Source organism: Magallana gigas, chromosome 9 (assembly GCF_963853765.1).
Source record: "Magallana gigas chromosome 9, xbMagGiga1.1, whole genome shotgun sequence".
Taxonomy (NCBI): Eukaryota; Metazoa; Mollusca; class Bivalvia; order Ostreida; family Ostreidae; genus Magallana; species Magallana gigas.
Window position 1 is genome coordinate 30,491,082 of NC_088861.1, and position 25,819 is coordinate 30,516,900.

Here is a 25,819-nt window from a genome sequence, read left to right on the forward strand (position 1 = left end):
TCTTCATGTCAAAATGTCTCTTGAATGAAGCAGTGAGTCATGTTCAACATATTTTTGAAAAAGAAACTACTGTAATTTGTAGTCATCATCCTCATGTCTTTATGGTCAATGATACACTTTTTAAAAATCAAATTTTGGCATTAATTTAAAAATAAAGTCAGTCATTTCTTAAGGGATACAAATCTTTGGATTTCATTGTAATAACTGAATGAGAGATATTGAAAGACTTTGGAGATACATGTAGGTTTTGGATTGAATAGCTCATATTGAATAGAATTTTCAACATCCTTCACTCTGGTCTATTTGGTAGCTTTTAAGGACCAAACATCAGATTTAAAGATTATACTTGAAAAAAAGCTTGCTCTTGACCCTGACCTGAAATTATAAGGTCAAGGTTACATCATCAACAGATGACACAGTGTCGATCCCCTTCCGAAAGAGAAAAAAGGGACCAAGTGAAAGGGATTTATCAAATGTTCTCTGATAGTTTTAATGTTGTGTTTTACCTTGACTTCTCTAGCTAAGGTCAGTTAATAAAGGTCAAATCTTCATCAAGGTAGCGTTTATCTCCAAAATAAAGGCCCTGGCCCCGCCGTCACCAAGTTTCCTCAAATGAATACTCAGCTTCAAGTCTGAGTTTTGACCTCAAGTATGTGACTGTACATTTCTTTTGAGAATTTGAGTTGAGGACTGAGTTGAGGGATTGGAAAACTTGATGACGGTGGCACTAGGAGATATTATTCTACCTTTAACAACGGAAGTGTTTTTCATTCCCCAACATATTTGATTTTGACAGGATGATGGTGATGCGATACGACAGTCTTGACAAGATGTCAGGGGTGGTGGACTATGATGCCCACATTGACCAGCTGGATGAACCGCCCACCTGTCAGAGAATGGGCATCATGGCTTCCTTCAACTCAATGGAGGAGTTTGAAATGTGAGTCTAGTTCATCTAGTAATCTTTAGATTTATTTCAATCATAGTGAATATCACTGAGGTTCTCTGATCCTGTTTTGTGAACATGTATTAATTATGTTAACTTATGGTAGTGCTAAATCAATTATATTATTAATCATGGCCATTTTTAATTCCGATATGTCAATTTGGGAACTGATCTTCGCCACTTAATTTTTGCAAGCAATCATTTAGCCTAATACAGAAATTATCTCTGGTATAAACTGCTAGCAAATCATTCTTTAAAAAGTGTTATCAAACTTTATTTACAGTAATTTTGAGCAAATCATGAATTGTTTCACTGTGGACACAGACAGCCCACCCAGCAGTCCCACAATCCTTGCCAAGAGCCCAGCGGGCAATGAGGACTCCATATCTCTCCATGTCAGTTTACATAACAATGCTAACTGCTTTTGAGTATTGATTTATGTTGGCGATCTTGGATATATTACCTTATGTTCTGTACATCCAGCCCCAGTGTTAATTGCTGTATATCTCTCCATTTAATGCTGTATATCTCTCCATTTAATCATTATCGGAAAAGCTGTAAAAGAATTCTTTTCTAGGTTTAAAGTACTGAAGTAGTATTCATGCACACACTGTAAATTATGATGCTGTAAAAATAATACAGTATAAAATCAGTTCCATTATTGATATTTTGATTATTTTGCAAGTTGTCGTTTTTCCGATGTTACAGAGTACCTCAGAGTCGGACGAACCAATTCACATCATTAACGTAGGGATCAAATTCAGTAAGAAAGAAAAATACAGCGACAACGACTTGGCCGTCAGATTCCAGGATTTCTGTAAAGAACGGGTAAGGGCTCTAATCTGCATCTTGTTTGTGCTTATCACTATAATTGATGTTGCCTGTTTGGATATTAACGGAATGTTAATGAACTATTGTTTGTGCCTATTACAGGCCTACATGTAAAAGAGGTCAAATCAAAGTCTATGGAGTGCTTAAAATTTATATAATTATCTGGATCTTGTTTGATGTGCTTATTACTATCATTGATGTACTGTAAATTCCTAATTAAACGTGAGGAATACATATTCGCTAAAATCGCAAGAAGTATCCCTCGAGTATTTTAAAACTTCGCAATTATTTTCTGAGAGTTGATAACTAAAGGAAATATGGATAAATGTTCCACGTTCGCGATTTTATATTCTCGCTATTTGATTCAAACCAGCGGGATCGCGGAATTAAGTACTTGCATAAGATAAGGAACTTACAGTATTGATACTGTTTTGGAAATTTAATTTAATGGAATGTTAATTTACCATGAGATTCTTTACCAATTGTAGGAGGAGTATTTGAATGAAAAAGCTATCAGAAGAATTACATTTTTGGTGTACTGCAGGGTAAGTATTTGCTGCAATAAATTCTGTTGAATTGATAATAACTGTAAGCCAACATTTATTTGCCTGTGAGAAATATTTGCGATGTTTACTATACCCTTATCTTTACGAATATTTCTTACTGCAAACCATTCTTTGATGAATTGTTTAATATGAACACGAGTATGGAGAAGGCTTGGTCGCGAAAAATATTTGTCACGAAACATTTATCTTGAAGTTCGTTAATTGCAAAATAAAGTTGTTGCAAATAAAATTTGGTTTACAGTATTAAAATACAGTAACTGTAAAACCTAAATTGTTTCTTAACTCACGTCTGGAACATTTGCTCTGGTGGATGATCTTCTGTTTTACATGGATGACTATCAACATCCGAATATGTAAAATTTGATAATCATAATTATGGATTGTATTTCTGTTTTCCAGAGAAGTTCACCAAAGTATTTCACTTATCGTGCCAAGTTTAATGTGAGTACAAGACAAATTCTGATTTAAAAGGTTTTTTTTAAGAGTTTAAAAAGATTAAATAACCCTGTATTACGTTAAATTTATCATTAAAATGACCTTTTTAAAATCAGAAATGCACAAGAAATAGATAAATTAATGTTGATTGCACTATTTGAACTACATTTATCAGTAGCAAAAACCATAAGCACACTTCTTATCATAATTACATTCCTCTCAAACATTGTTAAAGTTTTGTTTTGTCGAGGACAGAGTTATAAAAGGATTTAAATCATATTGACCATATTAATATTATGTCTGTTTTAAATGAAAATAGTGTAAGAAATGCTCCGTGGATGTATAACACTGGATGCTTTGTTCCAGTTTGGAGAGGACCGGATTTATCGCCATCTGGAGCCGGCTCTCGCCTTCCAGCTGGAGATCAACCGGCTGAGGAACTTTGACCTGGAGGCCATCCAGACCAACAATTACAAGATGCATCTGTACCTGGGCAAGGCTAAGGTATGCAGTCCTTACTCTATCAGCTGTGTAAAGGAGAAAGTCCCTGCTGTATCAATAATTAACAGATTATCTGCCAGTGGGCAAAGTGAAAGGATCCAGTCCTCCCTCAATACATTTTAAAAAAGAGATTATTCTTTGCACTATGTAATTACCAGATATCTGATGTTCCTCATAAATAAATCTATTCTTCTCATATTTATTCCCTTTGAATCAATGCAATGTACAATGCCTTGACAAGCTAAACAACAAACATGTACTTAGACATCTTGTCCACCTCTGTTAACTGTAATAGGGGTGAAAATGCTTCACACAAAATTTACAACAGTTTGCATGATACAGAAAGGGTTTCTGGCACAGAAGTTGCATGCTTATTTTGTGTAATAGTACGCTGTATGATGTGTACCAGTACAAAACTAACAAAAGAAGTGGTCCTGATGTAGAAATCTGAACTTTAACCTCTACATTTAATAACAGGTAGCTGCCGGACAGGAAGTGACAGATTACAGATTCTTTGTCCGAGTCATCATCCGACACTCGGATCTGGTCACCAAGGTAACATTCTTAACATTTGACCAATGATGAGTGAGATGTGGTTTTTTCTTGTTATATAAAATCTACACTATTTTCCTGTTTTGTGTTGTATAGGAAGCGTCATTTGAGTACTTACAAAATGAGGCTGAGAGAACTCTCCTGGAGGCCCTGGATTCCCTGGAAGTGGCCTTCTCACATCCACTGGTAAGTGTGGCTCATTTATAGTACAGCATTAATTAACCACAATGGAGTAGAGATTTTGGTTGAAAGTTTGGCATATTGGACTCCACAGTTTTTATATTAGGTGTTGTTTGGACATGCATTTACATTTAAATGTAAGGTACATGTATGTACTACATGCCATTGATGTTGAAGAAGTTCCAATAATTCAGAGACTTTCCTATTTTTTAGTCTAAGAAGACAGACTGTAACCACATTTTCCTGAACTTTGCACCAACATTGACCATTCCAGAACCTGGCAAGGTAACAAAAAACAGGTGTACGCTATGCCCAGTCTGTACAATGATTTCATATAGATCTCGCTCCCAATTATTTGAATATAGATTTTTAGCTCACCGAGACGAAGTCAAGGAGAGCTTATGCTATACCCTCGGCGTCGGCGTCGGCGGTGGCGTCGGCGTCGGCGTCGGAGTCCGGACCTGGTTAAAGTTTTTGTTGCAGGTCCTGTATCTAAGCTATTACTTGTCCTATCTTCACCAAACTTGCATGGATGATGCATCTGGACCTACTTATGGACTTGAAAGACTTTGATGCTGAATCTGGGTCCTAAATTTCAGATGCTGGAGGAGGTTAAGGTTGTTGGACCAGGTTAATGTTTTTGTTGCAGGTGCCCTTTGATAGCAATATCTTGGTTACTGCTGGTCCGTACTTCACCAAACTTGCATGGATGATGTGCCTTATGATACTGATGCACCAGACAGGCTTGAGTGCTGAATCTGAGCTATATGTTTCGGATGCTGGAGGAGGTTAAGGTTTTTGGAGCAGGTTAAAGTTTTTGTTGCGGGTGCCCATTGATAGCAATATCTAAGTTACTACTGGTCCTAACTTCACCAAACTTGTATGGATGATGTGTCTTATGATACTGATGCACCTGACAAGCTTGAATGCTGAATCTGAGCAATAGGTTTCGGATGCTGGAAGAGGTTAAGGTTTTTAGAGCTGGTTAAAGTTTTTGATGCAGGTGCCCTCTGATGATTACATCTTAGTTACTATTGGTCCTAACTTCACCAAACTTGTATGGATGGTGCGTCTTATGATACTGATGCACCTGAGAAGCTTGAATGCTGAATCTGAGCAATAGGTTTCGGATGCTGGAGGAGGTTAAGGTTTTAAGAGCTGGTTAAATAAAGTTTTTGAAACAGGTGCCCTCTGATGATGATATCTTAGTTATTACTTGTCCTTACTTCACCAGACTTCCATGGATGGTGTGTCTTATGATACTGATGCACCTGACAGGCTTGAATGCTGAGTCTGGTTTCGGATGCTGGATAAAGTTAAGTTTTTAGGAACAGGTCACATGTTTAATAGATGATAGTACTATTTCAAACTTGCATAGTTGATTTAACTGTAATATGAATGAATCGCAGAGGTAGCTGCAGATGCAGAGCTTGATCTCCATTATCAAGGATGCTAAAAAATAAATCTTAGTTATTACAGGTCCTAACTTCACCAAACTTGAATGGATGGTGTGTCTTATGATACAGATGCACCTGACAGGCATGGATGCTGAATCTGAGCCATAGGTTGCAGATGCTGGAGGAAGTTAAGGTTTTAATTGCTAGTGCCCTCTGATGATGATATCTTAGTTATTACTGGTCCAAACTTCACCAAACTTGCATGGATGATGCGTCTTATGATACGAATGCACCTGATGGGCTTGAATGCTGAATCTGAGCCATAGGTTTCGGATGCTGGATGAGGTTTAGTTTTTTGGAACAGGTCACATGTTTTATAGATGATAGCTTGCATAGTTGATATAACTTTATTATAAATTAAATGCAGAGGTTGCTTCAGAAGCAGAGCCTGATCTCCATTATCAAGGATGCTAAAGGAATCTCCTACCTCACTCAAACCAGCTCGATAGATAGATGTGTTTGTTGATAAATGATATAACATGATTCCTATGATATAGTATTGTATGATATGAAACAATATTGTTTGATATGATACAATATGACATCATATGTTATATTATAAAAAGTTATACGTTACGATATGATATTGTATCAATTTTTTTGATATTTTATGATATGATATTGTATCATGATATTGTTATGTATAGTATTGTATATTATGATACAATATTGTATAATATTATATTGTATTTTTAATATATTATTTTATCACATGATACAATTACATAAGATTTTGCAAAATATTATATTGTATCCTATGATACAATATTGTATATTCTATAATATGGTATCATACAATATTGTATAATATGATATTGGTTTCAGTAATATAGAATTATATCACATTAAATTGTATTATATGATATTGTAATATTATATAATATTGTATCATACGATATTATATGATATGATATTGGTTTATATGATATATTTTTATATCACATGAAATTGTATTATATGATATTGTAATATATATTATTGTGTCATATGATACAATATGTATAATATAATAATGTATTTTATAATATTTTACTTTATCACATAATATTGTATCATTTGATAAGATACAGTGTTGGAATCAAATTATATTGTATTATATGATACAATATCATATAATGTATCAAATATGTTTCAGTGTCATTCAATACAATATCATACTATATTATACAATATAATATCATGTTTCATTGTTATGATGTATTATGTAATATGATATTGTAATATAATACTGTATTGTATTATATTTTATGATATTGTATTATGTGATCAAATACAATAAGGTATAACACAATACAATGTCATATCATACGTTACAATATCATATCTCATTATTGTTTATTACGGTATTTTATTGTATTATATGATATATATTATAAATATGACATGATGCAATATTTAATTTTATATCATTGTATTGATTAACATATGAACATGTTGTTATCATAAAAAAAAATTATCAGATGATATACGATATTTTGTCAAAACGGAATCCATGAATATCCAAGATCATAAAGTATGATTTTCATATAAAATGATAAAGGTGGTCTTATGAAGGTGATGTCTCATAAGGGTGATGCTCCGTCTCGGTGAGCTTAGTAATCTATGATTACCTATGTTTTGCCAATCTTTTCAAACTGATTGAATACATTATACAAAACTTGACAAGTTAACTTTATACAAATACGACTTACATGTCTACCCAAATGATGAAGAAACATTTGCTTCTCTCTTTTTTCACTTTGTCTTTACCTCTTCCCCCTTCTCTCTCTCTCTTTCTCTCTCTCTCTCTCTCTCTCTCTCTCTCTCTCTCTCTCTCTCTCTCTCTCTCTCTCTCTCTCTCTCTCAGAGACTGTATTATGTAACTGTTGGCAGCTGGAAGAAACAGTCAGAGCCATGGTGATGAGGTATGGCAGTCGTCTGATGAAAATGAGAGTGCTCAACGCAGAGCTGAAGTTTACCATCAAGTAAGTCTACAAGTTTCATTAAACTAATTAAAGCTAAACACCACTCATAAGTATAGGTATAAGTATAGGCACTGTCAAACAGATACCTGGTATATAAACCCTTCAATTTTGTTACCCCCGATTGCACACCTGAAACTCGGTGACTTGCGTGGAGTGTTCCTTTCGTTGTTTTTGGTTTTTCTGCATTTGATTCTTATTTTATGTGCATATTCTGTTTGTAAATAATGCGTTGACCTGTTTATTTGTTGTTAGCTCTGTCCTGGCTTGAGATTAGTGTGTAAAACTTGAAAATTTCATCGCGACCGAGTAACACTGCAAAGCAAGATGTAAGCCCACACAGATTATACCTCTACAGTGAAATACTTTAAACTGTTAAGAGGCCTGTGGTTTTATATAGGGGTTGTAGGGAAAGCCGTGCTGAAAGAGAAATATGGCGGACAGTGCCTATTTACAAGTAGTGTTCAGCTTTTAACTTATCCTTAAATTCAATAAATCATTCCTATCTTATGAATTTACTAATGTTTGCTAATTGAATTGCATTCTACATAAAGCTTGTATGAAATTTTCTTTACAGGTTTGCCTCCAGTGATACAAGCATTCCGATTCGTCTGTTTCTGACCAATGAGAGCGGATATTACTTAGACATGAGCATGTACAAAGAGGTCACAGATCAAAACACTGGACAGGTTGGTAACCTTTTACAGATGGTGCTTCTGTGTTGCACCTTATCATAAATGCTTTTACTTCAGTTAGTTTTGGGAAATTGTTGTGTGTTTGGCAAACTAACATTTTCTTTGTTTTTCATTTTTGGAGAAAATATTTCTAATCTTTCGTGCACTGGCACTATTGGTACATAACTTCTATCAAGCATGTTACTTCTTTTAGCTAAGTTTCAATAAAATGATATGAATTTAATCTCTTTTCTTTTTTGGTAAAAGTCTCACGTCCATGGGTCAATTAAAATGGATACAAGTCTTATTCCTACGGAATCCAATGTAAATAATTATAGACTGGAATTCTCTGTTGGCAAATATTGTGTGTTTTTTCTACACTGACAAATTCTCCATTATGTCTTATACAAAACAGGTGATGTTCCAAGCTTATGGTACAAAGCAGGGAGCCCTTCACGGTCTGCTGATCAGCACACCTTATCCCACCAAGGACCACCTCCAACTGAAGCGCTTCCAGGCTCAGTCAAGTGGAACCACATATGTCTACGATTTCCCAGGAATGTTCACTCAGGTACAGAATGCAAGCTAAACAAAAGTAAAATATTAATATACATTTTGAGCAGAAATTTTCAAGGTAGAAAATTAAAAGTTAAAAGTATAAAAATTCTATAATTATTTTAAAATATTTACATTTTTTTGAATGTTTCTGCTTGTGATAACACTATGTAACAATTTTGTACTATAGAGTCCAATAAATTCAAATGATGTATAATTGGGGTGCAAGCAAGGTTTGCTTATTTAAATTGAAATATTTAATTGTTACAATTGCTGAAAATTATATAAATATAAGTAATAAAGAATCATTCTTTTAATTTTAGGAGTTGATTTGGGCATGATCAAATCTATCATAATTATAAAGCCTTTGGACTTTATTGGATGTGAAGAATGATTCCTTATTCCTTAAATTAATTTACAGAAGCCATATTTGCTTTGGTTTTTATAGGCATTACAGAAGTTCTGGAAGGACCACAGAGAGGAGAATAAGATTCCTCCAGATGCCTTCAGCTGTATAGAACTGGTGCTTGACAAAGACAACAACCTGTGTAAACAGAACAGACTGCCAGGGGAAAATGAGGTCAGATTGTAAACTTATTACAGTAACTGTGTTATTACAGGCTGTAAGGGGAGAATGAGGTCAGACTGTAAACTTATTACAGTATCTGTGTTATTACAGGCTGTAAGAGGGGAATGAGGTCAGACCGTAAACTTATTATGAATAAAGGCTATAATAGAAGACAAAATAAAACATAACAGGCTTTGAATGGAGACTGAGGACATGCTGTAAACTCATTTTTGTGTATTATATAACATAGTGCATTTGGAGAATGAGATAATACTGCAAACTGTATATTATACTTTAACATGCTGTAATGGAAAAATTAGGGCATACTAAGTATTAATTCTAGACAGTGTACTTTCAATATTTTTAGCAAATAAAGTTAGGAGACAAATTTTGAGATATACACATATACTCACTTCTGAGTTTTTAGTGATGAAACTTTGACGAATTTTTATAAGCTTTATGTGTGCCTCCATTTTAGATTGGAATGGTAGCCTGGCAGATGACCTTGAAAACACCAGAATGTCCTGAAGGTCGTGACATCATTGTGATATCCAATGACATCACCTACAAGATTGGGTCATTTGGACCAGCAGAGGATCTTCTCTTCAAGGTCAGAAGTTCAATATATATGATTCAGTTTAGTAAAAATAAGAAATTTTCTCAAGGCTATGATCGGGTCATAGAGTGTGACGATTTAGGGTTAAATTATGTTGTTCTGAGACTGTCAATTATTTTTATAAATAATGTAAATGTATTTAGAAACTCACAACTGGATTTTGAAATTGAAAGGTAAATGACAATTGAATTGAAAGTCATTAAAAAAATTCATGGGAAAATTCAAGTAACGATTAGATTTGATATTTGGCCTATTAAGTGTGGCTGCCATTGTGTAGAAAACAATAAGTTTTGAAAAATTGTCATTAATTTTTCTGGCTTCAGAAAGCCTCAGAGAAAGCCAGAAGGGAGGGACTACCTCGTATCTTCGTGTCTGCTAATAGCGGGGCTCGGATTGGGCTGGCTGAGGAAATCAAACACTTGTTTAAAGTCGCCTGGAATGACCCCAGTGACATAGAGAAGGTGAGGGCATCAGAGGTTTAAGATAAGCTTGGTTTAATGTTACCTGAAATTTAGTATGTATTTGATTATTTTCAAAATTTAGGAACCTTTACTTTCTTTGATATAATGAATAACATTGTACATGTATTTACAGTTTTTTTTATTTAATATTATGTTTAGTTATAAAAATGCATTGTTTAAACACAATGTCCTTTAAACATTTGAAATACTTCATTAATTTGATTTTGCATAATGGATGAGTTGTGCTTATTTATTATGATATTGCAGGGTTTCAAATATCTTTACCTTACCCCAGTAGACTTTAAGAAAGTTAGTGCCATGAATTCCGTCCACGCTGAATTAATTGAAGATGAAGGAGAGCCACGATACAAGATCATTGACATAATTGGTAAGTTCTTATAGATGCATTCAGCAGCATTCTACATGAAATATGGACACCAAGACATTTTATGGTTTATTAATAAAATTTATGTATAATTATTTTGTATTCATAAGTGATTATAATAAACAAAAAGGAATTCGTTGTTAAATGTAGATTTTGCTGTTTAAATACATATAGGTCTATAACATACGAGATCTTGAAATTCTCAATCAATTATTATTTTATTAATGGTGTAATGTTTAAAAGCACTTTGGGTAACCATTCATGTATGACACTGATATTCCTTGTTGTTAGGTCGGGAGGAAGGTCTTGGGGTGGAAAATCTGAGAGGGTCTGGAATGATCGCTGGTGAATCGTCTATAGCTTACAACGAGATTGTCACCATCAACCTGGTCAGTAAGATAGTTACTTCCTGGGTCAAAGTTCTTGCAGGCTTGATCAAGAAGTAGGATGACCCTATATCCCATAAAATTCACTGAATGAACTTGAAAGTAAATGAACTGTATGCTTGGCTTTTTTAACTGAAGGAAATTTAGTTTATGTGGTGTTTATGTAGACATAAGTATGAAGTGGCATGTTGTATTTGTTTACATATTGTGTACAGTTTATTTTTGTTTTGTAGGTTACCTGTAGAGCTATAGGTATAGGGGCTTACCTGGTCAGACTTGGGCAGAGGACTATACAAGTAGAAAACTCTCACATCATCCTCACAGGAGCTGGTGCCCTTAATAAGGTAAACTTATAATAGTGATGATGATGATGATGATGATGATGATGATGATGATGGCAATTACAATTATGTAGAGGACATTTTTGTAGATGATTACCGTTTTTCTATTAACCTATGACCTAATGATGATAATCATTATGACATTGATAATCATGATAGCAGTTTTAGCAGTGATTTTGATGATCATGATGAAGATTTAAAATCATACAATAGGGAGGGCACATTGCTTTGCTGCTGTCTGTCTGTCTGTTGGTCAGTCGGTCGGTCCAACAACAGTTTCCTCTCATTTTCTTCACAGAGGAAGAACAAATTGAAATGAATTTTGGTATACAGGTTAATCATGATAATATCTAGCTCAAGTTTGATATTACATACGATTAAGCTATTTTCAACAGAGTTATGCCCCTTGGACATAAGAAAATTCTAGTTATTTTCAGTTTCTGCTCATTTTCTTCGCAAAGGAAGAACATAATGAACTGAAATTTGGTATACAGGTTTAATCAAGATAATATCTAGGTCAAGTTTGATAATACCAGAGACCTAAATAACAGAGATTGGCAACTGATCGAAATCTTGCGGTCCCTATTGTAAAGTATTCCCAGTTTAAATTAGTATATCTTTCTAATAAACAGTTATATCGAATTATAAACAGCATAAACCTATAAATAAAACATTCAAAATATTATATTTTAATGAGTTTATGTCATATAAACAATATTAAAAGAATTCTAGGAGGCAGTTGGCGTCCGAGATTTCGCCAATGTTTTATAGCTGGCCAATATGTTTTCTATAAATCTTATTTTTCCATTTTTTGTTTCAAATATGTCTAAAACCTTTGTACATTTTTCATAAAATAATTATATACTTTTGGTTTAAGGTCATTATCTGAGTTTACTAATATGTAGTTCTCAAAGTAAGATTGGTCCCGTAATATTTTTTCAACATCAAAACAAGCTAATGGCGGAATTGCCAATCTCTGTTATTTATGTCTCTGATATCAAACTATTTTCAACAGAGTAATGCCCCTTGGACGTAGAAAAATTCCAATTATTTGCATTTTCTATTCATTTTCTTTGCAGATGTTTCAATTATTTGCAGTTTCCATTCATTTTCTTCACAGATATTTCAAAAGGAGGGGGCATAAGTGTTTTATCAACACCTCTTGTTTGAACACTAACCACAATGGTATCTTGACACAAAATGCTATTTTGAAAAAAAAACTTTGGGTACTTGAACTGTATTACTTGTAATTTTAGGTGCTAGGGAAGGAGGTATACACCAGTAACAACCAACTGGGAGGCATTCAAATTATGTACACTAATGGAGTCACACATGATGTCACAGCTGATGACTTTGACGGAGTCTACAAGATCATACAGTGGCTGTCTTACATGCCTAAGGTAGGATAATATGTACCATCAGACAGTTAGCTAATTAGACAAGTATAGCTAAAATTAGACAACTACTGTAGTTATTAATGCAAAAGGGAAATATATAAAATTTATACTGTAGTAATGAAGAGGAAGAAATTAATATACTACATTTTCTTATTCAGTGTAAAGGTTCCCCATTACCAATATTGGAAACAGGAGATCCAATAGACAGAGAGGTGGAATTTGTCCCCACAAAGGCCCCTTATGACCCCAGGTGGATGTTGAATGGCAGGCAGAATCCAGGTATAGCAACCTTTTGGTTTTCGGAAATCAAGTTAAAAGCAATAAAATGGGTAATTCTCACTTGATGAATTATGGTATAGAAATATCTAGATTTCATGGTGTTGGAATGTTATGAACTTGTAACTGTAGATGACAAGAATTGCTGGCAGAAAGGTTTCTTTGACCACAAATCTTTCCACGAAATTCTACAACCTTGGGCACAAACTGTGGTCACAGGCAGAGCAAGGTTTGTCTCCCTTGATGGGAATTCTAATAATTATGTAATTTTATTCCAACAGTAAACCACCTGTTACATTAATTTGCGGTAACATTTTATGTACCAAATAGAATGATGACAAGCATAAATCCTGAATGAATTCTTAAAGCTCAAAAAATGAAATATGGATAATTTATGTGAGATTGGACTCGAGTATCGGAACATGTTGTTTGTTTGCTCAGGTTGGGAGGGATTCCTGTGGGTGTGATCTGTGTAGAGACCAGGACTGTGGAAATGACCATACCAGCTGACCCCGCTAACCTGGACTCAGAGACCAAGGTCAGTGTACTAAACTGTGCTAATACTTCAGTGTACTCATTAAGATACCAGGTTCAGTAGACTGGAACCAAATACAATCATATGCTAAATATTTTAGAATACAAAAGAAAACTTTAATTGCCGTGTTACCAGCATTTTTCAGGAATCCATTTACATTAAGTTCCAATGTATTTCAATTTTGGGTGAAAAAATATCAGCAAAAGCTACAATAACTATAGTTGTGTTGTCTGTGTTTAGTCAACAAAAAAAAAAGAAAAATCTTTGACTGTTTTGTGCAGGTGATACAACAGGCGGGCCAGGTGTGGTTCCCAGACTCCGCCTACAAGACGGCACAGGCTATTAAAGACTTCAACAGAGAAGAGCTCCCACTGATGATCTTTGCTAACTGGAGAGGTTTCTCTGGAGGCATGAAGGGTACAGAAATCTGTTTTTGATTTTGTAGACCAGATCTTTAAGTTTTTTGCCAAAATTATAGGTTTCATAGTTCTTTTTTGAAGATTTCAAAAAATTTTGGAAAAAGATTTGGAGGTGGTTGTCATTACAAATTTATAGTTTTTCTACTCCAGAATGAAACCTAATTAAATGCAAATATGAGACTCCTCGACAAGTTTGTGTATGGGTTATATGCTACACAGGTGACTGTTAATTAAAAGCCTATTGGCCTCTTGTTTTTTAAAGTACACTGAATTTAGACTAAGAATGCATGTTTGCCATCTATGAATGACATGATCTATATGCATATTACTGGTAAAATACAATACAATGTCATGTACATAATATTAATATTACTGTATTTTGAATCATTTGTACCTGCTTTTCAGACATGCATGACCAGGTGTTGAAGTTTGGTTCCTACATAGTGGATGCCCTCACAGAGTATAATCAACCAATCATGATTTACATTCCTCCCTATGCTGAGCTGAGGGGTGGGGCTTGGGTAGTTGTAGACCCCACCATTAACCCCACCCATATGGAAATGTATGCCGATGAACTCAGCAGGTATGAGAGTTAATATAATTCAAATATACTATGCTAAGAGGAGTATCGTAAATCCTGTAATTTTTGCAACGATCTAATTTTTCGCTTTTTGTGCGATTTATTGACATCGCAAATTATTGAATACCGGTACACAGAAATTATTTCCTTTTATATTTTCTATAAGAAACTTTTAAATTGCAGAAATTGACTGAGGCTACACATTTTGTCCATTTTCACAAATTTTGTGACGTATAAAATAAATGTATATACAGTTATTTCGGAAATCATTATTTGGAATATGTATGCCCGAATTTTAATAGTGTTCAAACTTCGAAGAGAACCCTAAACATTTTTCTGAATAAATTGACCATTATTAAATAATTTTTAATATATGGGAACAGTATTTAAAGAAAATATATTGATTTGCTATTTCTTTTTAAAAATAGAGATTTTTAATTTTCATTGAAATGTTTTACTTAGGGGAGGAGTCTTGGAACCAGAGGGAACAGTGGAAATAAAGTTCCGACGGAAAGATCTGGAGAAGACCATGCAGCGTCTGGATACAACTTGTATCCAGATAGTGGAAAAACTGACCAGTCCACAGCTGAATCCAGACGAGAAAGCTGAACTCCAGAAAAGATTGGCAGCCCGCCAAGAGAAGTTACTTCCCATGTACCACCAGGTGGCTATCCAGTTTGCAGATCTCCATGACACCCCAGGCCGAATGGAGGAGATGGGTGTTATTACCGTAAGTGTAAAGTCATGTGGAGTAGGGAATACGTTGGTTAATGATCATGAAAATATTAATGTGAGAATTAACTTTTCTTTTGAAGCACATTAGTTTTAAAAATGCCGACACAGAAAGTTGCACATAAAGAAAATTGTTAGTTCATTAATTACCAAGTAATGTCACGAATTTTAATATGAGCTCATATTTCTCTCTTCTTTAATGACATGAAGGACATCCTGAAATGGCATAGTAGCCGAGAGTTTTTCTACTGGCATCTGAAGCGAAGACTTCTGGAGAGGCAGCTGAAGAGGAAGATGAAGCCGGTCACCCACAATGTGGGGGAGGGAGAGCTCAACTCCATGTTACACCGCTGGTTTGTGGAGGATAGGGGCACCGTTAATGTAAGATCATTCTTCACATCACTACACATGTGTTTTTAGCTCACCTGAGCCAAAGGCTCAAGTGAGCTTTTCTGATCACAATTTGTCTGTTGTCTGTCGTCGTTGTCGTCGTCGTAAACTTTTCACATTTTCATCTTCTTCTCAAGAACCACTGGGCAGATTTTAACCAAATTTGGCACAAAGAACCACTAGGTGAAGGGGATTCAAGTTTGTTCAAATGAAGTGCCACACCCTCTTTAAAGGGGAGATAATTGAGAATTATTGAAAATTGGTTGGTATTTTTCAAAAATCTTCTTCTCAAAAACTATTCAGCCGGAAAAGCTTATACTTGTGTGAAGGCATCATCAGGTAGTGTAGATTCAAGTTTGTTCAAATCATGGTCCCCGAGGGTAGGGAGGGGCCACAAGAGGGGGATCAAGTTTTACATAGGAATATATAGAAAAAATCTTTTTCTCAAAAACTATCAGGCCAGAAAAGCTCAAATTAAAATGGGAGCATCCTTAGGTAGTATTGATTTAAGTTTGTTCAAATCATGGTCCCCGGGGGTAGGGTGGGGCCACAATTGGGGGATCAAGTTTTACATAGGAATATATAGAGAAAATCTTTAAAAATCTTCTTCTCAAAAACTATTTGGCCAGAGAAGCTCAAATTAAAATGGAAGTATCCTCAGATAGAGTAGATTCAAGTTTATTAAAATCATGGTCCCCGGGGGTAGGGTGGGGCCACAAGAAGGGGATCAAGTTCTACATAGGAAAATATAGAGAAAATCTTTAAAAATCTTCTTCTCAAAAACTATTAGGCCAGAAAAGCTCAAATTAAAATGGAAGCATCTTCAGGAAGTGTAGATTCAAGTTTGTTCAAATCATGGTCCCCGGGGGTAGGGAGGGGCCACAAGAGGGGGATCAAGTTTAACATAGGAGTATATAGAGAATTTTTTTAAAAAATCTTCTTCTCAAAAACTATTAGGCCAGAAAAGCTCAAACTTGATTGGAGGCATCCTCAGATAGAGTAGATTCAAGTTTATTCAAATCATGGTCCCCAGGGGTAGGGTGGGGCCACAAGAGGGGGATCAAGTTTTACATAGGAATATATAGAGAAAATCTTTAAAAATCTTCTTCTCAAAAACTATTAGGCCAGAAAAGCTCAAATTAAAATGGAAGCATTCTCAGGAAGTGTAGATTCAAGTTTGTTCAAATCATGATCCCCGGGGGTAGGGTGGGGCCACAATTAGGGGATCAAGTTTTACATAGGAATATATAGAGAAAATCTTTAAAAATCTTCTTCTCAAAAACTCTTAGGCCAAGAAAGCTCAAATTTGAGTGGAAGCATCCTCAGATAGTGTAGATTCAAGTTTGTTCAAATCATGGTCCCCGGGGATAGGGTGGGGCCACAATTGGGGGATCAATTTTTACATAGGAAGATATAGAGAAAATCTTTAAAAATATTCTGGGAAAGTTTTTGGTCCAAAACTCAGTACTTAGTGTGAAAGCACAGGTTATGCAGATTTATGTTTGATGAAACCATGATTCCCTAGAGAAAAGTGGGGCCACGAAATGGGAGGGGGGGGGGGTATATAGGAATAGAGAAAAATCTTCTTACAGTTACAACAACAAAAGGGGCTTGGTATTTACCAAAAAATAAGAGGTGGATAAAATTGGCAGATTTTTAATTTTTTTAGCAAGATCTACTGTACTGAATTGTCAGGATATTTTGATACTGTAATGCTAATTTGATCAGAATTAATGCAATTGTTGCTCAGGTGAGCGATGTGGCCCCTGGGCCTCTTGTTCTATTTGTGATATACTTTTTGCCTATTGTGTTCAACAATTACATGAAATGTAAATCTATAAAGTCAACATAAAAGAAACCTCCTTAAATAGGTGATATTTTATAATTGTTGTTTTTCAAATTGAAGTTTTAAAGACAGATGTTGGTTTTCATTTTAAATTTGTATATTTCTAAATGTTTTTATGAACATTTGCTTTAAAATCGAAAAATAAGCTTTTTTAAATATTGATATTAATAATCAAGATACACATTTTTAACTTGTAAGATTTCACTTTACATTTTTTGAAAGTAATGCTTTCTTTGAGGTTATTTGTTTATGTTTTTGCCAAACCATCACTTGTCATTTTGTATTTTAGGCCTACATGTGGGAGGATGATAAAGCCATGGTTCAATGGTTGACGGAACAGATCCGAGAGGACAGTATGGACAATGCCGTGTCAGACAACATCCGGTGTCTACAGAGAGAGCACGTCCTACAACAAGTCAGAAGGTCCGGCACTTTTACCCCAAAATATGTTCTCCTATCATTTATGTAATTTTAATTGCAAAATATGAAATTTCAAGTCGTATCTAAAAATTGTACAATACACATTTTTTTAATGTGCAGACATCATAAAAAAGATCTGTAATTAATCTGGTCTAATTGATAATCTTTCTGTTGACAGCTTGATACAAGACAATCCTGAGGTTGCTATGGACTCCATCGTCCACATAACACAACACATGACCCCGAGTCAAAGGTCAGAGGTAACAAGAATCTTAGCCAACATGGACACGTGATGCCGAGTCAGACCATAGTCATCAAGAACCATAACTCTGGACTTATCCATGAACAAATTTTGAATCATTATTTCTTGAATCCATTATTAACATTGTATATTCTTGTCTGAGACAGTTTCCATGGAAATGAAATCCATCATTGTTGACCATCTCATGAGTTCAAATTGTTGATGTTGTTTTTTTTTCAAATCATTTTAGAAATTAAATCCATTGATGCATAACATTGCATTTGTAGTTCTGTAAAAGACTATTAAGGACTTTTTCTTTAAGGGCATTTATAAGGATATTTATTATTAAATGTTTCAATTTCTACAAGATGCCATACAGGGTATATAAACGTGTATATAAAAAGACACGTATTTATGAAATAAGTGCTCAAGTTTATAATTCATATATTTTTTAACTATTGTTAAAATTTTCTGTAAATTTAAGAAGAAATTAATTAAATTATTGAACTTGTACACAGAGCTAATTTATGTTTTATCACAGTGATAATGTATTATGAGAATGATTATTTTATGTACATGTATATGTCTATATATACTGTATACTGTATTTATTCCATTATTTGATTTATTTTGTATATATATGTACATGAATATAAATCTTATGGAAAACATGAAGTATAGTTTGTGTTTTGAATTAAAATTGATTAGTTTAAGAAATATATTTTATTATTACCATTATTGATCACTTCTACAAGATAATGTACATGATAGTTGATCATTTTATATTTACACTATCCAGTGTCTTTGCCTGTGATAACACTAAGTATCGATTTTGTACTATATAACTCACAATACAAACGACGCCAAATCGAGGCGCCAGCGGGGTTTGTTTATTTATAATGAAATATTTAATCGTACGATGGCTTAAGATTATATAAATATAAGTAATAAGGAATCATTCTTTGAATATTCGGGCTTTATTAGATTTGATCACGCCCCGACAAAAATTATCACCTCATAATACTCCAAGAATGATTCCTTATTCCTTATATATATATGATAGTTAATCATTTAATGATACACTTAATTTAAAAAAAAAAACTACAGCATTTGATTTTGCAACATCCAAGAGACGCTCATCATTTTGGATAAATGAGAGGATCAAGAACAAACTGGGAGGAGTCCATGATGTAAGATTGGTAGGTGCACCTGACCAATGCTTGTAGAATTATTTAGAAAATTACCTTGTGATGAATTTGGCAGCACATTGTAGTCAAAATTGAGACATTAATATATAGTGAATTATGTTTATTATTAAATACTTCAAAATAAATCATAATATATACAAATTATTATTTATTTTCTAAAATTGGAATTTTAGGTTTACAATATTGATTAAATTAACGAATAAATTTGCTCTAAATTAAGATAAATATACACTGATTTACTGGGTAATACAAATCATAAGTGCATCTCCCCTTTAAACATACACAAGACAACTTTAGAGAAAACCAACTAGAACAAACACAATTAACAATGTCAGTGTTAAAATTTGACATACAAGAATTCCATACTGCTTGTCAGTAAGTTCATAAATGTAGATCCCGAATTCTCTGTCTTGTAGCAGTTTGTATTTCATTCTCTGGATCTTGTCTGAGTGACTGTTGGTATGAGAACAGGGCACCCTGGAGGTCCCCTGTGATCTGTTGACAGATCCCCAGGATCTCCCAGGAGATGTCTCTGAGGTGTACAGGTACTAACTGTCCCTGATCATGGTGGACTAGGACCTGTAGATCATCTAAAGCTCTCTGTGCTCTCATTGTGTCGACATGTCTAGAACACAAAAACTCTAGCATATACAACAGTACGTGGGGTGGAATATACAAGATAGGCTGATTGTTTTGGTTATTAGACTGTTGTTCTGGTATTAATTCACTGATATAGAAGATATCATTGTGAAGTTTGATATCCTGTGCTACAGCCTGTCTCATCTTTGTAGATAAGGACTGTCCCCCTACAGCCTCAGTATACCTCTCTCTGTCTACACGTCTCCTATACATCAGATATGGCTGTGCTAGCCTGACCTTTGTGATATCTATAACAGATAAAGCAGCCCTGTACCGGAGTGTCCTGTAATAATACATTGCAATGTATAACATGTCAGACACAAACCCAAACTTGGCTGCTAATTTCATCAAACGACAGGCTACCTTGTCTACAATAAACAACTGTTTGTTAGAACCTGTGTAAGTGTACATGTTGTGTAATATAAATGCAGTACACTGAAAGAAGGTGGCTGTAAATTTCTGTAACATGACAATGTGATACTGTGTCAGCCGCAAACCTAACAACTGTTCTACACTATGTAGATTCTTTTCACATTCATGTAAGCCCGATCTGCTTATTGAATCATATTGAAATATCTCGATGAAAATATCTTTATCAAATTCAACCTCAGAAATCGGAGTGTGTTCACCAGTACAAATTGTAAGTCTAGGATTACACAGAACATTAATGATGTAAGACGCTATGGAGGGACTGTGTAGCAGCAATGTTATGCCCTTCTCATACAATGAATATAGTCGCGTGAATAATGTCTTTTGTGCTTCGCCATAGATATTGCTCAGAAACATGTTGTTCTCTGGAATAAAAAAGTTAGGACACACTCCATCGTACACCCATTTAAGGAGAAGTTTAAAGCAGACCCAGAAACCGGCCAGAAGGTTTTGTGGACACCAGCAAGGTAGAGCAGTTTGTTGAATCGCCCAGAAAACAGTAGTTTTCATGTGATATGAACACAGTAGTTTATCTTCATCTCTCAATCCTTCATTAATTATTTCCTTTAAGAACAATTTCAGCAATCCATAAGTTAAAAATTGTGTGTGATTCATTGAACACACTAGTTTGTATTCCGCCTGTGAAAAAGAAATTCTCCATTCGTTGTCTGTATGATTTCCTAGTTTGTGCCCTATCGCTACAAAGTGACACCCATTTCTAATAATGTCGTTTACAACATGAAATGGGGGCCATGAGTGACACCTGCCTATCCATGAGGAGGCAGACGGAGGCCAGAAATCACTGACAAAGCAATGGGCAGTATCGTATTCCACATTACCTATTGATCCACTACCACATGGTCCGTGAGGTGAAGAACCAGGAAAAACTAAAGAACATGTAACCTCTCTGCACTTTGAACTTGATATATAGAGCATTCCATTCATCCTTACACACGCTGACAACACCATACTGTTCGTTATTTCTAATGGTAACCATAGTAAAGTGAATCCTGGTGGACTCTCAGAACTGTCACAGAGAATCAGTGCATGTTCTTGTGTGTTGTAAAACTGACACTGAGAGAAGTCCCAGATCACCCGGTGGTCATTTAGGCAATGCATGGTGTCTCTGTCTGATCCACTCAGTTTGAACCCTTCTCTATGACTCCCACTCAGCATCAGTGTGGTCGGTAACATCTCGCTGTTAATCAACATCTCTGCAATGTCCTGTATATCTCTCCTGGAGGCCACCTGTTGTGGAGTCCCTATCTTTAGACACATCCCCACATACACTGACTCGGATATCCTCTGAACAGCCATCTTACTGAAATTAAAAAAGACAAGTTTTTTGTACAATTATATATATAATGGTGTCATAATACAATCTTAATTGAAGTGTGCTGTTTAACAACATTTTACTTACTTTTGTTTTGTCCTGCCAAGAGTCCAATGCTGGGGATTTTTGTGTTCTATTTTTAGCCTTGGAAAAACCCGATACAAACCGAATATTTTTTCAAGTGCTCGGCCATTTCCGTCACCGCAAATATCGGAAAAGGGCAAGCGTGATCCGAATGGTTCTGCACCCCCAGGTAATGAGGTTCTTTTACTTTTTTCCATATGGAATAATTTTTCAAAGACACAATCATATAAGTACTATATTTGTAAACTCAAGAACGTAAAACTAATTATATAACCTTTCATAAAAAAAAAATCACAATCTCTGAAACGGGATACTATCAAAGGATTCATAGTATCAGAGAGTGATAACTTTTATTAAAGTATTTACAGTTGAATTTTTAAAAAAATTCGTAAAATACCCCGATATCACTGATAAGAATTTTGATAAAAGATGTGTTCCGCCATGTACTGTGAATGTCTAAATCCCGTGACATACTTTTGCAGGGGATCTCTACATATATACATGTATAAACACTGTTGGTCGTTCGATGTGTACTTCAAAACCTTATATGAAACGCAAAAAGAAATTGCATGGAATCGCTTTAAGAGAAAAAAAAAAGTAATGGTCTAACGGAATATCATTTGTCTGGAAAATCGTCAGTGCTTGTGCATGGACAGGACCGCGCATCACCCCCCCCCCCGCCCCCTTCTCTCTATCAACGCAGGTTATGTATTTTTCCGCAATGTCGCTTTGTTATGCATGGTAAGCTTCATATCCGGCATAAATCACAAAAGAATTTCGAAGCATTAGATGATTTTTAAAAAAATGATATAACTAGGCTTTTTAAAAAATTCATAAAGTTCGCTAACTGCATTACCTATACTCAATATACAGAATAACATTTCAAATGACATTGAAACATAACGTAAACGTCACGTCACCATGGTCAGGGTGAGCTTATTCTTTCTAACATAAATATGGACATGTAGCATGTAGTGTCTTAATATTTTTTTTTTATAAAACATTATGCTTGTATGTATGTGCGTGTACATGGCGTAGCACTCGTCTCTGAACGATATCTAAAAAAGCCAGTAAACTTTCATTAAACTCCCAGATGAAGCAGCTATAAAGTAAACTTGATATCACATCTCCCACAATGACATAGAAATATCCATTGATTTTGGTCAAAAGATAACGTAAAACCCCAGGATGTGCATGTATCTAGCCCGGACTCATTGGTGCTTTATTTAAACTCTGCAACAACAAAAAAAAGCCAAAAACATACAGTAATAATTTAATTGGTAAACATAAAAGTTGTTTATCTGAACTCTTCACATGGATTTTTCTTCATGATTTAAAAATCACTATTCACCAAACTGGAGAACGAGTTGACTAAAACGAACGCACCGGAACCGAATCAATTTGAAAGTAGAATTTCTGAATTCGAATCGTCTTCATGGGAAATCATTTGATTGATATCGCTACAATTAATGATATCATAATTATTATGGATTAAACTAATCTGCGTGTCTCGGTATGTATTAATAATTTTGTGTAGAACCTGTCGGAAAAGGCCCAGAGAGAGCCTGTATCATATCTTTGTGTTGGGTAACTAGAATTACCGAAATACCCGTGATTTACCGAAATGCCCTTCAAAAACACCGAAATGCCTCATTTGAGCACAAATATTTAACATCATAGTTTAAATCTAAGTGTTTAAATGTATTTCCCCAATTTTCAGTTTGATAAGAACGATAACTCTTGCATGAATTGCTTTTCACTCAAATAGAGGTGTGAAATTTTATTCCCAGAGTAAAATAACTAAGAATTAAAAATAACAGTTTATCAGCTTTTATTTTTTAATATCATATAATAATCATCAAAAATCCATATAGAGTGGAAGCAACTATAAAAATAGCAACTATTTTAAAGACGTAATTCCTATCAGAATTGCTCCTTTCTCTTGCACACCTATATAACACAAGTTCAAGTATTATAATGAATATACACTTATTCAAAAAATTAACTTTATATACAATTACTATCTATATAAAATACTAGACATACACTCTTTATGACGTAAAAATGGGCATTTTGGTGTTTTTGAAGGGTATTTCGGTGTTTTCACGGGGTATTTCGGTAAATCGCAGGTATTTCGGTAATTCTATGTACCGCTTTGTGTTGGCCTATGGACTCTAATGGAGGGGTTTGGATCGGGCATGGGGAAGAAATCAAACATCTGTTTAAAGTCACATAGAATGATGACAGCAATATAGAAAAGGTGAGGGCATCAGTGTCGTAGATCGGTTTAAGTTACTGAAAATCACAGATTTATAATAATTAAAACTATTGTGTAAATAGCTTAATCGATTTTAAAATGGAGGAACCCTTAACCCTAAATCTATCAAATGTGTATTTATAACCATCTTCTGTTTTGGTCTGATATTCATTAGCAGTGTATTAAGCTTTGTGTTTACAAGGTAATTTAAGAATATGATATGCTTTAATGATTTAAACTTTTCAATTTATTTTTGAATTTTTTTTTAAATATGGATAAGAAATGCTAATTTTTGCTTTTGTTTGCGGGGTTTTAAATATCTTTACCTGCCCCAAGTAGACTATAATAAAGTTAGTGCCATGAATTCCGTCCTCGTGAACTAATTGAAGATGAAGGAGAGCCACGATACAAGATCATTGATATAATTGGTGAGTTCTGATGGATGTACTCTACATGAAATATGGACAACAAGACATTTTGGACCATACTGGCGTGCGACCAGTTCTCGCCGAGTACCATTTCTTGCCAGTACACTGTGACGTCATTTTTTCGTCTATAATTTTATATGTTGATAAATTGACGTCACAATGTACTGGCGAGAAATGGTACTCGGCGAGAACTGGTTGCACGCCAGTGCTATTCACTGTAATAGGGGTGGAAAGGATTCTCACAAAATTTACTACAGATTCTATGATACGGGTAGGTTTCTGTCACAAAAGTTACATGCATTTTTTTGTGTAATAGTAAGCTTAAGGATGTGTACCAGTACAAAACTAACAGAAGAAGTCGATCTACATGTACTTTTAATAACAGGAAGCTGCTGGGCAGGAAATGGCGGATTACAGATTCTTAGACCGGGTCATCAGCCGACACTTGGATCTGGTCACCAAGGTAACATTCTCAACATTAGACCAATGATGAGTCAGATGTGGTTTTTTCTTGTTGACATGAAATCTATACTATTTTTCCCGTTTTGTGCCGTTTAGGAAGTGTCGTTTAAGTACTTACAAAATGAGGCTGAGAGAACTCTCCTAGAGGCCCTGGATTCCCTGGAAGTGGCCTTCTCACATCCACTGGTAAATGTGGCCCACATACTGTATACCAAATTTTATTCGGACAACTTTATTTTGCGATTAACCAGGAATAAACAGATTCGCGGCAACTAATTTTTGCGACCAAGCTTTATCTACATCCATGTTTATATAAACCCGAACTGTATGGACTTGTTCACTGAGAGAAATATTCATGACAACAATACTCCTCAGAATCTCACAAATTTTAAAGAACTATATATGATAAGAGTTAAATTTGGCCCCCATAATTCGCCATTTTTTAAGTGTTTCGGGTACAATAAAATGTTAACTAATGTTTTAGAAGAGTTGATATAAAATATATTTTTCATCTATTTATTTGATTTATTTGCACTCACTGGCAGTATATGACGTCAGAAGTGATGCCATTTCTATAATTCAATCAAAATCAGCCAAAAATTGACATTTTTCTTATCTATTTACGAATGGGAAATATAGAGCGCATGCTTGAACAAGGAAAATTTTTTTGTCACTTATTAGTCTTGGCTAGATACATCTCTGATTAAAATATGTTATTTGTTCAAGAA

The 25,819-nt window shown here is 34.7% G+C and overlaps 3 protein-coding genes across 16 annotated transcripts in view; 2 read left to right on the forward strand and 1 right to left on the reverse strand.

The window, feature by feature from the left end:
- LOC105343342 (acetyl-CoA carboxylase) overlaps positions 1-18,919 on the forward strand; it is a 50,049-nt gene extending 31,130 nt beyond the window's left edge. For 7 of the 13 annotated variants that reach the window (XM_066071069.1, XM_066071067.1, XM_066071070.1 and 4 more), the window contains 29 exons: positions 797-940; positions 1,230-1,341; positions 1,655-1,774; positions 2,266-2,322; positions 2,743-2,784; positions 3,145-3,282; positions 3,757-3,834; positions 3,928-4,017; positions 4,225-4,296; positions 7,341-7,432; positions 8,007-8,118; positions 8,371-8,427; positions 8,519-8,674; positions 9,107-9,238; positions 9,705-9,836; positions 10,166-10,303; positions 10,571-10,691; positions 10,980-11,077; positions 11,308-11,418; positions 12,672-12,815; positions 12,971-13,091; positions 13,221-13,317; positions 13,530-13,626; positions 13,905-14,040; positions 14,448-14,625; positions 15,085-15,352; positions 15,565-15,735; positions 17,880-18,013; positions 18,189-18,919. In XM_066071069.1, coding sequence (XP_065927141.1) covers positions 797-940; positions 1,230-1,341; positions 1,655-1,774; positions 2,266-2,322; positions 2,743-2,784; positions 3,145-3,282; positions 3,757-3,834; positions 3,928-4,017; positions 4,225-4,296; positions 7,341-7,432; positions 8,007-8,118; positions 8,371-8,427; positions 8,519-8,674; positions 9,107-9,238; positions 9,705-9,836; positions 10,166-10,303; positions 10,571-10,691; positions 10,980-11,077; positions 11,308-11,418; positions 12,672-12,815; positions 12,971-13,091; positions 13,221-13,317; positions 13,530-13,626; positions 13,905-14,040; positions 14,448-14,625; positions 15,085-15,352; positions 15,565-15,735; positions 17,880-18,013; positions 18,189-18,303 — 3,463 coding nt within the window. In that variant the 3' untranslated portion in view covers positions 18,304-18,919. Of the gene's footprint in view, positions 1-796; positions 941-1,229; positions 1,342-1,654; positions 1,775-2,265; positions 2,323-2,742; positions 2,785-3,144; positions 3,283-3,756; positions 3,835-3,927; positions 4,018-4,224; positions 4,297-7,340; positions 7,433-8,006; positions 8,119-8,370; positions 8,428-8,518; positions 8,675-9,106; positions 9,239-9,704; positions 9,837-10,165; positions 10,304-10,570; positions 10,692-10,979; positions 11,078-11,307; positions 11,419-12,671; positions 12,816-12,970; positions 13,092-13,220; positions 13,318-13,529; positions 13,627-13,904; positions 14,041-14,447; positions 14,626-14,805; positions 14,854-15,084; positions 15,353-15,564; positions 15,736-17,879; positions 18,014-18,188 lie in introns of those variants that run through there. The other 6 variants (XM_066071073.1, XM_066071074.1, XM_066071076.1 and 3 more) reach the window with 5 other exon arrangements.
- A 694-nt stretch (positions 18,920-19,613) lies between these two features.
- Positions 19,614-22,207, reverse strand: LOC117680500 (uncharacterized). Of its 2 annotated transcripts, XM_066071080.1 has the most exons (3): positions 21,948-22,207; positions 21,367-21,848; positions 20,253-20,381 (listed from the first exon to the last, which is right to left on the reverse strand). In XM_066071080.1, the coding sequence occupies exons 1-3, from the start codon at positions 22,139-22,141 to the stop codon at positions 20,347-20,349; spliced, it is 711 nt and encodes a 236-aa protein (XP_065927152.1). In that variant the 5' UTR covers positions 22,142-22,207; the 3' UTR covers positions 20,253-20,346. The 2 variants fall into 2 exon arrangements, with proteins under 2 accessions (XP_034333414.2, XP_065927152.1); XM_034477523.2 differs by having other exon boundaries at positions 19,614-21,848; positions 21,948-22,156.
- A 1,879-nt stretch (positions 22,208-24,086) lies between these two features.
- Positions 24,087-25,819, forward strand: part of LOC105326240 (acetyl-CoA carboxylase) — a 48,328-nt gene continuing 46,595 nt past the window's right edge. The window contains 3 exon segments of the mRNA XM_066071081.1: positions 24,087-24,204; positions 25,015-25,092; positions 25,188-25,277. The gene's annotated coding sequence lies outside the window, so the exon portion shown is untranslated.

What these genes read in the sequence shown, in the direction of transcription:
- LOC117680500 (XM_034477523.2), bottom strand. Translation starts at nt 22,141, where the DNA reads ATGGAAAAAAGTAAAAGAACCTCATTACCTGGGGGTGCAGAACCATTC. An exon ending in CTTGGCAGGACAAAACAAAA is followed by an intron (nt 21,849 to 21,947) that starts GTAAGTAAAATG and finishes TTTTAATTTCAG; the next exon opens with TAAGATGGCTGTTCAGAGGA.